Below are 15019 nucleotides of genomic sequence, written 5' to 3'. Positions count from 1 at the left end.
TCTGTCCTTCTGGGTTCTGAGGGACGCTCGAAGTACCCTCTGACTTGTACTTTCCAAGACTACGGATGCAGGCATAGGCTTGCATCGGTCTCCATCTGTCAACTTGGACTGCAGAGGCTCCTCTGTCTCCATCGTCAGCTGCACCAGAACTTGATGCAAAGGATTCCCATGCACCGCCTGTGGAGTTGCCAGCAGGTCGGCCTAAGGGCCATGGAGGATCGGCAACACGGACAACCAGTCAGGTCTGGTGTTGGGAGACGGGGAAACGTAGCTCCGCCGTAGTGAGAGGGTCTGCGGGGGCGCAATACACAGTACGTTAGGGTGGCAGCCGATCCTACTGCGAAGTGCTGCTTTATACGTATATTGTATATTGAGACCTGGAAACGATTGACCGACTGCGGCTGAGCACTCGCCTTGAAATCCAGAATCCACTTGCAGTGAGATTGTTCGACTGCATGCCACGTGGAGGACCTGCGAGGGAGTCGTCGAGCATGCTAAACGTTGTTCCGAACCGATAGTACGACGGCATTAGGTGTCTTCTGTAGTGTGTACAGGAGGAGTCTAAGATCGGCCGATGTATAGTTCCGCCCAATCTTAAGGGGAAGATGCAGACCACACCCCCTCTCGGGGCTCTTTCGTTTAGACAGAATATGGCCTGATAGCGAACTGCTTTGGGTGGTTAAGCATGCCAGACAGGGGAGCAGCTCGCCCGCTTCAAGTTGAAGGCGGCCCGTGCTTCTGGCGAAGCTCTCACAAGAACGCCTGGCTGGTGCGTAGCGCCCCAACGGTGCCAACGTGGTCTAGAAAATAATGGGGTTGACATCGGCTCTTTGGTAACGCGAAAGGGCGGTGCCATGCCCATCGCTGGTTGGTTACCACCATCAGGTTTAGGCACAGAGGCGGGCCAGGGAGCTCATCACGCTCTTGATTAGCCTACAGAGGGCAGAGGAGGTCGCGCTCTGGCCATGCTCCTATTTTACCGTAGATACTAGTATTGCGTGGCTTCTATGTGCTTAGCACCAGCTCTTCGGGGCTACTGCAGTGGAAGCTAAACTTGAAGCTATCTCGAATCCCACGGCCGTCGTGACTTGGCTGTTGGCAACACTAGAACCTTGGTCCTGCAAGACTGAGTTCAGGCACAGGCGATACTTCATCTCAGCTCAGTCTAGTGCTGCGCGTGGCTCCGACCTCGTCTGCGAAAACTCTTCCACCGCCGCATACAATCCCCAGGGCTTCCTTCTCCTCTGAATGTATGCAGGCTGCCTCGAGAGTGAGGGAAGATGTGGGGGAGTCTGAGGCCTAAGGAGCCTCTGGGACTCGCGGCGTTAAGAGCCATGACCGCGAAGACGACGGCGCAGATCGGATAGAGGATGATTTGGATCAGGCCTCAAGTGGTCCCCCTCGGGTCGCGAGACGACGGGACCATGGGACCATGGAGCAAAGCAATTGACGGTTGACACCGAGCAGCGGGTGCAGTGGTTTGTAATAATCAGCATTGTAGCGTTGTGGCACGGAGTTAGCATGGAGCGTGGCTCGCAGGGATGTGGCTGTCGGGCTGCTCAAGGGCCAAAGAGACCCAGGCAAATGCAGGCATCCCCCTCCGACTGTCATTTGTTCGGACCCCAGGCGTGCCTCGCTTTTGACCTTTTACCTGCGCCGCCTGCGCCGCCTCCCCGCCACAAGCCAGCAGCAGGCAAGTTAGAGTAGCCGGCAAGCTGCGAGAGTTACCTACCAGCTAGCTAGCCACCATCAACTGCAGTGTACCAAACTACTACCACAAAGTATCCTATCACTACCACCATGGCACGGTACTGATTGCTACTCCTGCTAACAATCTACTACCACGACTATAACTCTGCCTACCACCTTGGGCCTGCGATTCCCCCAACGGCTGATGATCACAATCACCGTCCCGCTACCGAATACTACGCTCCTCGTCCCCTCTACATCGCCTTCCTACGTGACGGTCCTGCTCTCTCTATCTCGCTCCCTCCACCAATGCCCCCTTCTCGGCCGTGATCGCACCTGCCCATGTTCTCGGGTTGTTGCAGATGAGGCGACCTGAACATGACTTCCTTCTTTGGGAAATTGAAGAGCCAGGTAAGTACAGAGTCGGCGGATACTTGTGCGTCCAGCTTTATCAACCCTCTCGGCGATGCTGGCGCACACTCTCCACCTCGCTGGATCATGGTCGTACTGATTCACTCGACCCCAGAATGCTACCGGTCCGGCAGTGGGCACAACGCCCGCAAAGAAAGACCCCAATGCGCCCTTGCCCACGCCTCTGGAGCGCATGCTCATGAACGCCGGTCCCATTCGCAATGATGGAAGTGATAAGTTCTTTGGCATGGAAAACGTATGACCCTTGTTTGATCCTGGCCCATGGATTCTTTGGACTGACTGAGACAATATGCAGTTTGGTAATACTTGGTCAGTGCCAAACTGTCGGTACGATTGCACTTATGTCTAACCCTCGCAGTTACTGCAATTCGATTTTACAATGTCTTTATTATTCAGTCCCATTCCGAGACCATGTCCTTTCCTACCCCAAGCGGTCAACCCCGGAGTCCGTCGCACACGCTCAAGCACACGCTCCACCACGTATACCACCGCTCCAGCAGAATGGCACCGCGAAGAAACCTCTCGGTCCGTCTTCCGCGCGGAGTGCCGGGACACCCCCTCAACAGCAGAAGCCAGAGGATAAGGATTCACCCGAATATAAAAAGAAGCAGGCCTTGTTGGCAGGGCCCATATTGAATATGAGCTACGAAAACTCCCGGGAATATGAGATGCCCGAGACTCTCTTCACCTCCCTGAAGGATCTTTTTGAGGCCGTGGTTGTCAATCAGTCAAGAATGGGCGTTATCAGTCCCAGCAGGTTCCTCGAAACATTGCGAAGGGAAAATGAGATGTTCAGGTCTGCAATGCACCAAGACGCGCATGAATTCCTCAACCTTCTTCTCAACACAGTCGTCGAGAACATCGAGGACCACGACAGAAAAGTGATTGCCCAGAGAAAGGCCGAGCAACCTCTGCGCGGGGTAGAAGACGACGGGGATCTCTCAAAGACAGAGTCAGAGTCAGGGACCGTCTCTTTCCCTCCTATCCTGCCCACACCGACTACAAGCTCCCCCACACGATGGCTACACGAACTTTTCGAAGGGACTCTTACATCCGAAACCCGCTGTTTAACTTGCGAGAACGTCTCACAACGTGATGAGCCCTTCCTGGATCTATCGGTTGATTTGGAGCAGCATTCGTCCGTCACCGCTTGTCTCCGCAGGTTTTCCGAAGAGGAAATGTTGTGTGAACGCAACAAATTCCACTGCGATAACTGCGGCGGACTTCAGGAAGCCGAGAAACGTATGAAGATTAAGAGGCTGCCAAAGATATTGGCGCTCCACTTGAAGAGGTTTAAATACACGGAAGACCTACAGAGACTGCAGAAATTATTTCACAAGGTGGTGTATCCTTACCACTTGAGGCTTTTTAACACCACAGATGACGCAGAAGACCCAGATCGACTCTACGAACTTTATGCGGTGGTCGTTCACATTGGGGGCGGTCCATATCATGGTCATTACGTCGCAGTGATAAAAACTCAGGATCGTGGCTGGCTACTCTTCGACGATGAAATGGTTGAACCTGTCGACAAGACCTTTGTCCGCAATTTCTTCGGTGATCGGCCGGGACTCGCCTGCGCTTATGTGCTCTTCTATCAGGAGACCACGTTTGAAGCCGTTCAAAAGGAACAGAGAATGGAAGGTAAAAGAAGAGCTTCTCAGGATCTTACTTCTGGCCTGGCCGTTCCTCCCAGGCAGTCCGCAGAACTCCACCAAGTCCAAACCGTCACTCCGATGGGCTCTCCCGGCTCACCATCAGATGCCACGTATTATGCCACCCTTGATCATGCCGTGACCGCACCCCCTGAATTCACAACCAACGGGCACGTTGAGTCGCCGCGGTCCCCTCCTCCACCTACGGTCCGGCCTCCTAGCCCTGTGCTCCAAAGCAAGAGGGAGAGAGTTAAGGAGGAGAAGGCACATGAGAAAGCGCGCAGAGCTGCAGAGAAACAAGCCGAGAAAGATAGACAGGAGGTTGAGAAGCAGCGTCGGAAAGTGCTCGCTGCTAAGTTGACAGAGGCTCAAAAGAGACAAGAGGCCGAACTCAAGGCTGCACTGGAAGCGAGCAAGGCTTCCAAAGCAGAAGAGGACAAGCGTCACGCCTTGGAACGGTCGCAGACGGTCCACGCCAATGGTAGTGGCAGCGGCTCATCAGGTTTTGATCGATTCAAGCGTACGAAGAGTCTACGATTCGGATCATTGAACAAAAAGGAGAAGCCACAATTAGATTCGTCTGAGGAAAACGTTGCGAGCCCGGATGCTATGACTCCGGAAAAGGAGAAGGACAAGGACAAGGACAAGGAAAAAGAGAAAGACAGGAGAAACCGCTTCAGCATTCGGAAGAAGTCATTTGGCATGTTGCCGTGAAGGACCGGTAGCATTAAGGAGTTGGATCGTGGTGACATATTGCACATTGCACATACAGCCTCCTGATGAATATGTCATGATAATGGGAACGAAAGCGAGACGCTTAACGCGACTTTGGTACATACAGATTTGCTGATTGTCACGTCACATACAAAAGAATCTTGAAAAGTGTATCGTCTGGAGTATGTTTTGGGGTTTGCATCAAATCAAATATGAAAACATTCAGGAGAGTCTCTTGCTGCTCCACGGCAGGTAATTTACCCACAGAGAAGTGTCCAGTAGTTTGCGATTTGCACTTGAAGAGACCATGTCTACTTGAGTGAAGAAAAGGATTCATAGTCCCATCCTATGATTTCAGTGTTGCGCCCAGTCCTCAGGGTTCTAGTGCTGTGGTTCATCATGGCTAGTCCTTTCACACTTGGCCTGTCCCTTGCCGACTGAAAGAGGAGGGGGAAGACGATGACATGGTCCGCATCGCCCTCGTACATCTCCGTACCCTGTCTGCATGAAGCGCAATAGCAATGAGGGCTCGGCTCATCACTCTGCTCATTCGTATAGCACAATATCCGTCGTCTTGTTTCCTGGACGGGCTGCACGTGCCGCAAGACAAGTAGATTCCAGGGACGTGGGCTGTCTGGCATGGACAAGAGGTAATCTGGTATTTTGGTTGCTGGATAATCACTTCCGGCTGCGAAGGCTAGGATTATTCCCGAATGCTGCAGATTAAAGCAAGCCACCGCTGAGCCCTTAAGGAGACCCGCAGAGGAGCTATCTTGGATGGACTTGGACCCAGAGAAAGACCTCCAGCCGTCTGAATTGCAGGAGTGGTATAGTGGTCTGGTTAAAAGTCGTTGTTGATTTCCAGTCGAGGCCGATTGATTGTCGCTTAGTGCAACAATGTCTCCTTTGCGGTCCCCGGAGTAACAGTTGTGCAGCCGGTGTCAGACGTCGTCTCATAGCTGCCTGCTCGGCGGTCCAGGCTGGTAATAAAGGAAGCAATTGCTGGTATCGAGCATGGGAGATGGCTGACGTGGTTGCTCAAGGTACTAGTAGTTGAACCCCGGCCAAGGTTGGTGGTCATCGAGCTGGGAGCCTCTGAGACGAACTCCACCGGTACAGTACAGTCTCGCAACCTGTGACGAGATATCTGGTATTGAAGCTGAGGAGTGTTGGGGGAGCATTTGAATCCGCAATTGGTCATGTTGTTATCCAAGCATCAGCTCGTAAACGATGATCATCGAATTGACCAGGATCAACGGCACTGTTGTAGTTTCTCGTTGTTAGCTTCCTTCCACACTGCCAGACTCGGCGTGTTTACGCGCTGCGATGTGCTCTGCTAGGAGACCCCGAATGAGATGATATGACATGCGAACGAACGAACGAACCTCGACATAGTGTCCTGATACTCGATATCAGGTTTATGGCTTTACTCCGAAGGCTTTCCGGGTCTTGACCAGGGGTCCCGAATGCGACGCCGCTGGACGGATCGTTGAGTTGTGATTTACCCCATCCAACTGTGATTGTGCACGTGTTAGTTCTGCCTTTCCTCTTTCTATCCGTCTTCATCTTTGTGCGCATGGATCGTCGGACATGAGGAAAGGATCCTAAAGCGATCCCCATATCGGGGCGGGCTCGCGTAAAGGGCACGTAGGAACATACTCCGTGCAAGAAAGCGGTCTTCGGACAGGATGGCGACGGCGTTGAGGAGAAGGCAACTTGCTAAGGGACCCGAATAGTGTCAGCGCACCGAGTTCCATCATATATCTCGTAAGGACTGGGGAGGGTGTCGTGCTTTGCTTCATCGCAGCTCGCTTGCGTACCATAGATGAAGGGGCCGAAGCCGAATAGACTGAGCATCTTGCTGTTCTTGTTGCGTCAGGAAAGAGGACGATCCAGGCGGCGGTACTTGCGGCGGGATTATGTAGATGAGATGTTGAAAGGCACTGCACAATGGCTTCGAGGTCAAGGGAAGTGGTGTTCGGCGAGTCACTCGTCTTTGAGAAGTGTCTACAATTAATTAATTGCCAGCGCTTCGTTGAAGCCAGATGCAGTGGAAGTGTCTTTAGGGCGGAGTACGGGTTACGAATGTGCAGTTTTAGATGGACATCATTCTTCATCAGGCCAGCTACTTGGTTATTCCCGGCGTCTCCCTGGCTTCAATTGCTAGATGACTATGTACCCTTCACTGGCTGTTGATGGTCTGCAAGATGTGTGCAAGATACAGAGACCCTGGAGCTTGGTATGCTTATGATCATTCGATCAGGCAATCTCGGGCATATCAAGATGACGCCCAGCTTTGTGCATGGCCTTGGTCAAGGTAGCTCATACGCCTGTCGACAAGGGAATCCGTAGGGGCTTTTTAGGCTGTCCGACGTTGAGTCATCCCCAAGAACATCTTCCGTTACCTATCGGCAAGACTGGTTCTTGGAAGAGGCACAGTCAGCTCCGTATACCGTGAGTGAGATGGAAACTGAAGTGTCTTCATAGGCCATCATGTCCTTCGTAACCGTCCCATCCTCGGGGTAGGATCCAGGTCTGCATGAGGAGCTGAGGCTTGTTGTCGGCCTCAATTCCAGTAATGCAACATCCGAAGCGGGCCAGCTGACAACAGGGCAACGCAAGGGCTGACTAGACATCGTGAGTGCTTACGGTGCCTCGCTGCAGAGGGAGATGGATGACTGTGACGGACGGACGAAGGGGTACAAGACGAAGTGCTTCTCCTTGTGTTTTGCCAGATTGCCCAACATCCAGAATCTTCCAACTCGAACCAACATCTCCCGAGTTTCCCGTGCAATCATTGCACCATGGCAGAGAGAGTCGAGGCCGTGACTAGCCTTCCACCTTGCAAGAGACACATCGTGACGCATGATGCCGCTGGGAAAAGCGTGTACTATGCAGACTCGCCTCCACAACAGTACCTCGCTCTTCCTGGTGGAGGAATGGCCCGTTCGTACTCGGTGGCTTCTGTGCCCGCCGAGGTGGCTGGCGAGGAGGATGTGAAGGCATATTTGAGCAGCGATGGAACCACGAGTTGGACGAACCCGTCGATCGCCACTCCTGGCGGAGCGAACCTTCTCGTTGTGGATATGGGACCCGGGGCGAGCAGCCAGATGCATCAGACCGTGTCGGTGGACTTCTCAATTTGTGTTGCTGGCGAGATCGACCATGAACTTGACAGTGGAGAGGCTGTGCGATTGAGGCCAGGAGTAAGTCCTTCCGCAAGAGACTGATGATGGAATGAACATCTGTGCTGACTTGGCCGGCTGACTCAGGATCACATTGTTCAACGCGGCACCATGCATCGCTGGAGGAATGCCTCTGAAACAGAGCCGGCGCGCTTCATCGCCGCCATTCTGTCCTGCGAGGCATTTGACATTGGTGGGAAAAGGCTGGAGGAGGTCCATCTTCCTGACTAGCTGCTGAGGCAGGAGGTTGGACAAGAGTGTACGATAGTCCGGTAATCAATGCAGGGAGGCCACCGCTTCACACCAAGCTTCAGTCGCACACAACCGTCACCCACAACACCCAAAATATCCAACGATCCAAAAAGCAAAAACAAAAACTTTTTCCTCAAACCCCAAGTTGAACTCGGGGGTTGAGGGAAGTGAAAGCCATGGCGGAATGAATGGCTTTTTCCGTTGTCGTAGAAATGGTATCCGTACCCGGTGATTCTGGGCTGGACATGGTGCTTATTGAACCGGGGATGTTCAACGGCCATGCCTCTACACCATCATCCCGACTGAGCCACCGTCCCCTGGGAAGGGGGTTAGGCAGCTACCAGCTGGGGCAGACTTAAGGTGCGACTGGCAGAAATTCCGGCACTGTAATATATATGTTGGTATTTTCCAACTCACCTGATCTTCACCTTACCACTGCGGTGAAGTAATTCCTTCTTCCTTCTTCTAGCAATCATCTATGCACAACAAATAGTATATCACTATATCGCTTCCTATAACCATCAATTCTCTCTCTCTCTTTCTCTTTTCTGGCGCCTGTTTGAGTGTTGCCAAACACTCGAGGGTCCTTTACTACCACAAGGCTGTGACATATCACGTGATCGCTATATCCCACAAGGCTGCCCCTTTCTTCTACCTCCATCATCATCATTATCATCTCGCCAACTTCTATATTGACACACCACATCAAACGCAACCAACCAATCCCAACGGATGAGCTCGTCGTGCTCTCGAGTTACTTTTCCTTTCTTTCCATGGCGGGAATTGAGCTCTGGCAGCTCTCGTATATCATATTTCCCGGCCTAATTCTTCTCCATCTCTACATTTCCCCATATACCAAGGTGGAAGAATCGTTCAACATCCAAGCCGTGCACGACATCTTAAGATATGGCATCCCAACCCACAACGTCTACCGCCGATTCAAAGCCCGATATGACCATATGACCTTCCGCGGGGCCGTGCCCAGGACCTTCATCGGCGCTCTTGTTCTCGCCACGGCCGCCCAGCCGATCATCGGGGTCGGCGACTTGAATGGAGAACAACAGCAACTGTTGGGTATGTTAGACGTTCTTCCCAAGCCATGCTAAACAACGAGATGCCACTCATTGATGATATCGATACTGATTTCTACCACCATACAGTCCGGGCATTACTGGGCTTATTCAACGCGAGTGCCCTCATCAGCTACACGTCCGGCGTGAGACAGGCATACGGCAAGACTACTGCGGAATGGTATACAGTTCTACAAGCCAGCCAGTTTCATGTCTTGTACTATTCATCACGAACACTTCCAAACATGTTCGCTTTCGGAATCAGTAAGAAAGACCCTGGGCCTCCACTTCTCTCTCCTCTGCCTTTCCCTCATCTCCCCTGGCAAGAAACTCCTCCATCTACATCAGAATACCCAAGTAATTGAACCTTACCTCAACTGATCGATTTTTTTTCCCATAGGTACGTTTGGTCTACGCTTCTTCCTTGCCGCCCATTCAACTCCAGAAGCGCAAATCAAACGCGCAAGACTGGGACTCTACCTCTTGACGCTGGCGACCGTGATCTTCCGCTCCGAGCTGGCATTGCTCCTCGCCTCGCATTGCTGCTACATGCTATCCAAGCCCATCTTCTCCGACAACAACAACAACAACATATCCTCCGCCGTGGCTCTGATACGTCGGGTTTTCTTCCCGGCCATTCTCGCGGCCACGGTCGCCGGCCTCGTCTTGACCGTCAGCATCGACACCTTTTTCTGGCAATCACGCACTCTTCTCTGGCCCGAACTGGCAGCGTTCCTGGCCAACGTGTTTCCCTCCGACTCCAAATCCGGTGCCTCAGCATGGGGCACCTCCCCCTGGCACTGGTACTTGACGTCCGCGTTGCCACGACTTCTCCTGAACCCTTTACTGCTACTCCTCTTACCGTGGGGCATGACGACCACGCTCCGCTCTTCACTGGCCGACCTGACGATCCCGTCGCTGGGCTATATCGGCCTGTATTCGATGCTACCACACAAGGAAACGAGGTTCCTCTTCCCCGTCATCCCGCCCATCACGGCCGCTGCGGCGTTATGTGCCAATTACATTTCCACGCGCCGCGGACGCTCCATGGTCTACAGACTCACCACCTACGCCCTTGTCCTGACCACAGCCGCAACGGCCTTTCTATCACATGCCGTTCTGCTGCCTCTGTCCGCGCAAACATATCCTGGCGCCCACGCTTTGAAGGCCCTGCACGTCCTCTCTCTGAACTACGCGCCGCAGCCCGTCGTCGGCGTCCATTTGACGAATCTGGCCCTGCAGACCGGGGTGACGCATTTCCTGGAAACGCCGCCGCCGCAGCTAGCGGCGCGTCCGGTCTTCACGCTGCCGGGGTCCGCGGACGGCCAGAAACCGACTATTACGTCCACCCGGCCTACGGTCTGGATGTACGACAAGTCGGATAATAGTAGCGATGTGCGAACGGTGGCCTTCTGGAGTCAATTCGATTACGTCGTCGTCGAGCATCCCAGTCATGCAATTGGGAAGTGGGATGTCGTGGATAAGATTCCTGGACTGGGTAGACCTCGAGTCCTGGATCCGAGTACCGGTCGCGGGCGTTTGGTGTTTGGACCGAAGACACAGAGGAGACAGGATGATGGACTGTCGCGGCTGGTCGGGGCTATGTATGGAGATGGAGAGAAATGGGTGTACGGGGTCTTCCATGACCTCCTGAGAGAAGGGGTCGGCGCCGAGGAAGTGTTTGGGTCGCATTGGAGTTGGACCAAAGGCTGGTGGCTACATTGGGGGTTGGAGACGAAATTGTATATTCTGAAAAGGGCCTCGGGTAGTGGGGGTAATGGATTCCGACTGTGACCGGTATTCACGGATATCCGGTTGGAATGATACAGGGCGTATGGCTGTGGAAGAAGACCTTTGAAGCCCAGATTCTTCGGTCAATCCTTCGACGACTCAAACATGACATTTATCTCTCATGTTCCAAGGTCCCGACCCTCTGCTCGAGACCAGAGACCATCTCCCCGACAACTTTGACATTGCCCTTCATCGCGTCTTCCAAGTCAGCCATGCCTTTCTCCACCGCGTCGACGGCTTCTCTCCACTGATTGATCTCGTCCCGCATTTCAGCCTGCCTCTGCTCCACCGCGTCAAGGCTGTTCTTGGCTTCGGCAGCACCCGCATGGATCACGCTGAGGGTACGCAACCTTTCCAACACGACGGGCAGGAGAGGCTGCAGGTTCTGGATCGATGGCAGAAGCTGGTACAAGGCGGTGATCTTGGACGATTGCTCGTCGAGAAACAGACGGGACTGGATCTGCAACGATTCGTCACCGGGCCCGGCGAGGTCGGTCACTGCTTGGTTCGCAGCCGAGGCGTTGGAAAGGCCGCGGCGCGGACGCGTGTTGGTATGCACGGTCGCAGAGACGAGCTGTCGCATCCGTGTCTCGTGCAGTTCGGCGAGCGATTGTATGGCTTGTTTCCGCGCGGCCGTTAGGCGATCGGCTTCGGTGGTCAAAGTCCTCAGCTTTGACGAGACACTGTCGAGAAGGGGTGTCGTGTGGGGTGCAGCGGAGGACGTCATCACCGGCAGCGCCGTGCCGGTTTGCGGGTTTTCTAGTGCCAGAGCGCTTGATAATGTGTTGACTTGTTTCGAGAGGCTCTCGAGAGTCGGGAGGATTGAGGACGTCTTCTCAGGGTCGGCGCTGGTGGAGGAGATTCCAAGCGCGGCCTCGAGTGCAGTCAGTCTGTCGGAGAATGCGGCAATAGCCGGCAGTGCTGATACAGTCGCCCGACTGTCTTGCTGCTCCTGATGCTCCGTCTTCGTGGTATGTCGCTGTCTTTGCCGCGAGTGTGAGTCTAGCGTCGATAGGAACTCGTCCTCGACCGTGCCATTGTTGTGCGGTCTGGCCTTTGTGCTCAAGTCGTCAAGCAATCTACTTAATTGCTCGACGTCATCCTCATTGAGCACGTCTTCATCCTGCGCCCCGTGTCGCTGTCGCTGTTGCTGTTGCTGCTCGGCACTGTCTTTGAAGTCTCCCTCCGGGTCCTTCTCATGCTCCCGTCGTTCCAGCTCGAGCCGCACCTCTTCAGCCTCTCTCTTTAACCTGGCGAGTTTCCTATTCAGCGTTTCGTCTTCGCTATCACTAAGGTCGCCAAGTTCTTCGGCACCGCTTTCCTGGATGCGTCTTCTCCTTCGCGAGCTCCGCGTCCGGTATGACCGTCGAGTACTGCCAATGGCATCTGAGAAGTCGACGCCTCTTGCGTCTACCAGGGAAGGCTCGAATATTCGCCTTGCACCGTCGCGATCGAGGGGCTGGCGATCGACGTCGGGAAGTCCTTGGTCATCGGAGGGACTGGGGGATAGAGTGCGGACTGTGCCAGTCTGTCGATGCGGTCAATTGCATGTGTATATTGATCGGGTTAATAGTCGGGCTAGCATACCTGTGCCGTAGACACATCATCTACCAACTCTGGAGTCTCGTATACCTCGGGGGCAACGTCCTGCGGGACTCACCGTTAGTTCCCTATGGGACGTGGTATCGCCAAATGATCGCACGGGTGGATGCGGTCAACAGGAACTCACGAGGTCAGGGAGACCAGCGTACTTCTTGCTGGCGGCCATCAGGCTTGCTCGTGTTCAATTGTGCTAGGGAAGAGAAGCATCTCTTGGTCCTTTCGATACAACATAGCACAGTCTCCGACTATAGGACATGGTTCTTTACGTGCACCGTCGCTGGCATCGGACGCGTTCCACTTTGAGCAGCCCCCAAACAATCTTGGCAGCCCCTAATACTAGTAAGCCCCTAAGCCTCTAAGCCTCTAAGCCCCGGATCCCCGCCCGCGAGTCACGATCTTGGGCGTGGCGCCTGTTAGTTGACTCGGGTCCTACAGCATTACTAGTAGAGACTGGGAGACATCCATGCACATTCACTGTTACTGTCACTGTGTAGTATCTGATCCATGTAGTACTAGTAATTGATGCATGCCTCATTACTGCTGAAGTTTGCGCCTCGAGGCCGCCTCTATCAGTCTAGACGGCTTCTCCGTGTTCACACCTTACCATTGTAAGATCGTTTCTTTGGGATACAACGTAGGCTCTTGACTACGACCGCACTATGCTCGGTAGAAACGCTCATTCATTAGTGACCCTTCTCGGGTTCAAGGTTGTGGTGGCTAGACTGCCACAGCTGTAGGTGTTGATAACAAAACATGCTACTCCCTGCATGGTCATGACGCCGCCCTGGCTTTATCCTTGTGCAGATGCTTGTCCGCATCCATATCCACCAAAAACCGTTCCCATGTAGAGATCACATTCTGATAGAAGTCCATGTGTTGCGTGGCAAGGGCTCCAAGTGTATCTCTGAATTCCAAGCCTTTGATTCTCTCAAAGTCTGCCACTTCCCGCACGACTTGCTCATCGAACATTTCACTGGTTGACTTTGCGCTTTCGACTTCGCGGTTCAACTCGGCGATTTTCAGTTCCAATTTTCGGGCTCGGTCCTTTCGCGCGGTTTCATGATCGACGCCTCTCATATCCTCCACCTTATGCCGGATGAAGGTGGCAGGATTGAGGTTGGAGCCATGCGAGTATGGATTGTTGGAGGCAAGCATATCGCGCTCCGCCGTCGCCTTCTGCAAGTACTCCGTAAGACCTTCGAAGTCGAGTTGTTTCTGCTCCCGAGTCTTGAGTAACGACTTCACAGAATTGATATACGCTTCCATGTCGCGCAGACTGCCCAGATAGTTCTGATCGGTGTGATCCTTTATGCCTTTCCAGCCCCTCGACGTCTCTTCCACGCAGCCTGCGAAGGTCTGTACGGGAGCTTCGAGTGTGGGTTCCAGAGGCGTGAGTTTCCGCATGTTGGTGGCCAAGTCGGTATAGTCGAACTCCAAGTCGCCCTCCCTCCGAACCACTCGGGCAATAATCTTCTCCACATGGGAAAGATCTTCGTCTAGTTTGTTTGCTCTTTCCGTGACTTCGATAAATCTCTTGTCTGGCTTGTGGACCTTAGAGAAGGCGTTGAGCATGGTGTCTGCGACATTATCGAAGAACCCGGATGCAGCGGCCGCGTTGGCGGCGCTTTCTCCCGTGACCGTACCTCTTGCCGGCCTCAAGCGCATTTGAGAGTTCCAGTCGGCGGTTTCGAGAAAAAGCAGGAGTATGGGCGCCCTTCGCAGTACGGGATGTAGAGTGCAACGCTTCAAGAACCGGTGCAACGACCAGGCTCGTCGCTGGGTGAACTCTTGGCTGAATCGGTCCCCTCTCACATACGCCATGTTATTCTTCTCCGGCAGTGGAGGTACTGCACATGCTTGGTAGTCTCGATGTAAAGTCTGTCGGAGGAAGACAAAGTCGGTGAAGCGTCGTCTGACGGAAAAGTCGGTCTTTTGAAATGTCTTGAAGTCCGTCTGCCGACGAGTCAGTGGTTGTAACCGAGTATCTCCAACCTCGAAGACTTACATGAGTAGTGACCAAATATGAGACATATGCGTCTTTCGTACCATCGTTCTCCTTCAATGGGCTGTCCACTGTGACTTCCAGGATCCCGTCCCGGCCTATTCCTGCCAAATCGACCGCATCGGCTTGCTCGCCTGCCTGTGGCTCGCTAGACATACTCTCACTTCTCCGGCCATTGCCAGGCCTGGTCGGTAGGTCGGCGTGAAAGGGAACAGACGACTCCGCTTGCTGTGTATCTTCCCGTTGCCACGATACACTGTCGAAGTCGCCGTGATCGTCCATCTTGCTCGACTCCCAATGCCCCGCAGACACCGTTCGCTACAGACGTTGGGACAGTCCGAAAGCAGAGATGACAAGACGGATGCGACAAGCGTCCGCTATGTCATGCGTGGACTACAGTCCGTGCAGGATCTGAAGCAAGAGTACGATGGACGATAATTGGTGAGAGAAGTCGAGAGAGCGCGGTGAAGTGGTCGTCGATGTCTAGAGCTTGTCAACTGCGGCCACCTGATACTGCACTGCACGTTGGACTGCGCACTGCACCGCAACACATGACGCTCCTTCTTGGCACAGCAGCCAGCTCAGCCTGGTCACCTGACCACTAGCAGTCTGCGAACACGGCAAGGC

General features: G+C 53.8%; 5 protein-coding genes across 5 annotated transcripts; 3 read left to right on the top strand and 2 right to left on the bottom strand.

Moving 5' to 3' along the window:
- Positions 1-2067: 2067 nt before the first annotated feature.
- A1O1_05237 (ubiquitin thiolesterase) lies at positions 2068-4490 on the top strand (the record flags this gene model as incomplete). The annotated part of the gene is made up of 4 exons (XM_007726123.1): positions 2068-2100; positions 2216-2356; positions 2417-2430; positions 2480-4490. 4 exons carry the CDS (start codon positions 2068-2070, stop codon positions 4488-4490), a joined length of 2199 nt encoding a protein of 732 aa, XP_007724313.1.
- A 2804-nt stretch (positions 4491-7294) lies between these two features.
- A1O1_05236 (uncharacterized protein) lies at positions 7295-7906 on the top strand (the record flags this gene model as incomplete). The annotated part of the gene is made up of 2 exons (XM_007726122.1): positions 7295-7696; positions 7763-7906. The coding sequence occupies 2 exons, from the start codon at positions 7295-7297 to the stop codon at positions 7904-7906; spliced, it is 546 nt and encodes a 181-aa protein (XP_007724312.1).
- Positions 7907-8700: 794 nt separating this feature from the next.
- A1O1_05235 (uncharacterized protein) lies at positions 8701-10791 on the top strand (the record flags this gene model as incomplete). Its single annotated transcript, XM_007726121.1, has 3 exons — positions 8701-9001; positions 9088-9261; positions 9398-10791. The coding sequence occupies 3 exons, from the start codon at positions 8701-8703 to the stop codon at positions 10789-10791; spliced, it is 1869 nt and encodes a 622-aa protein (XP_007724311.1).
- A 109-nt stretch (positions 10792-10900) lies between these two features.
- A1O1_05234 (uncharacterized protein) lies at positions 10901-12556 on the bottom strand (the record flags this gene model as incomplete). The annotated part of the gene is made up of 3 exons (XM_007726120.1): positions 10901-12316; positions 12376-12435; positions 12518-12556. 3 exons carry the CDS (start codon positions 12554-12556, stop codon positions 10901-10903), a joined length of 1515 nt encoding a protein of 504 aa, XP_007724310.1.
- A 605-nt stretch (positions 12557-13161) lies between these two features.
- Positions 13162-14674, bottom strand: A1O1_05233 (sorting nexin-4; the record flags this gene model as incomplete). The annotated part of the gene is made up of 2 exons (XM_007726119.1): positions 13162-14343; positions 14396-14674. The coding sequence occupies 2 exons, from the start codon at positions 14672-14674 to the stop codon at positions 13162-13164; spliced, it is 1461 nt and encodes a 486-aa protein (XP_007724309.1).
- Positions 14675-15019: the final 345 nt, after the last annotated feature.

Source organism: Capronia coronata, assembly GCF_000585585.1.
Source record: "Capronia coronata CBS 617.96 chromosome Unknown acBCG-supercont1.4, whole genome shotgun sequence".
NCBI lineage: Eukaryota > Fungi > Ascomycota > Eurotiomycetes > Chaetothyriales > Herpotrichiellaceae > Capronia > Capronia coronata.
The sequence above is the reverse complement of the archived record's forward strand: the minus strand, read 5'-3'. Positions and strand labels throughout refer to the sequence as shown.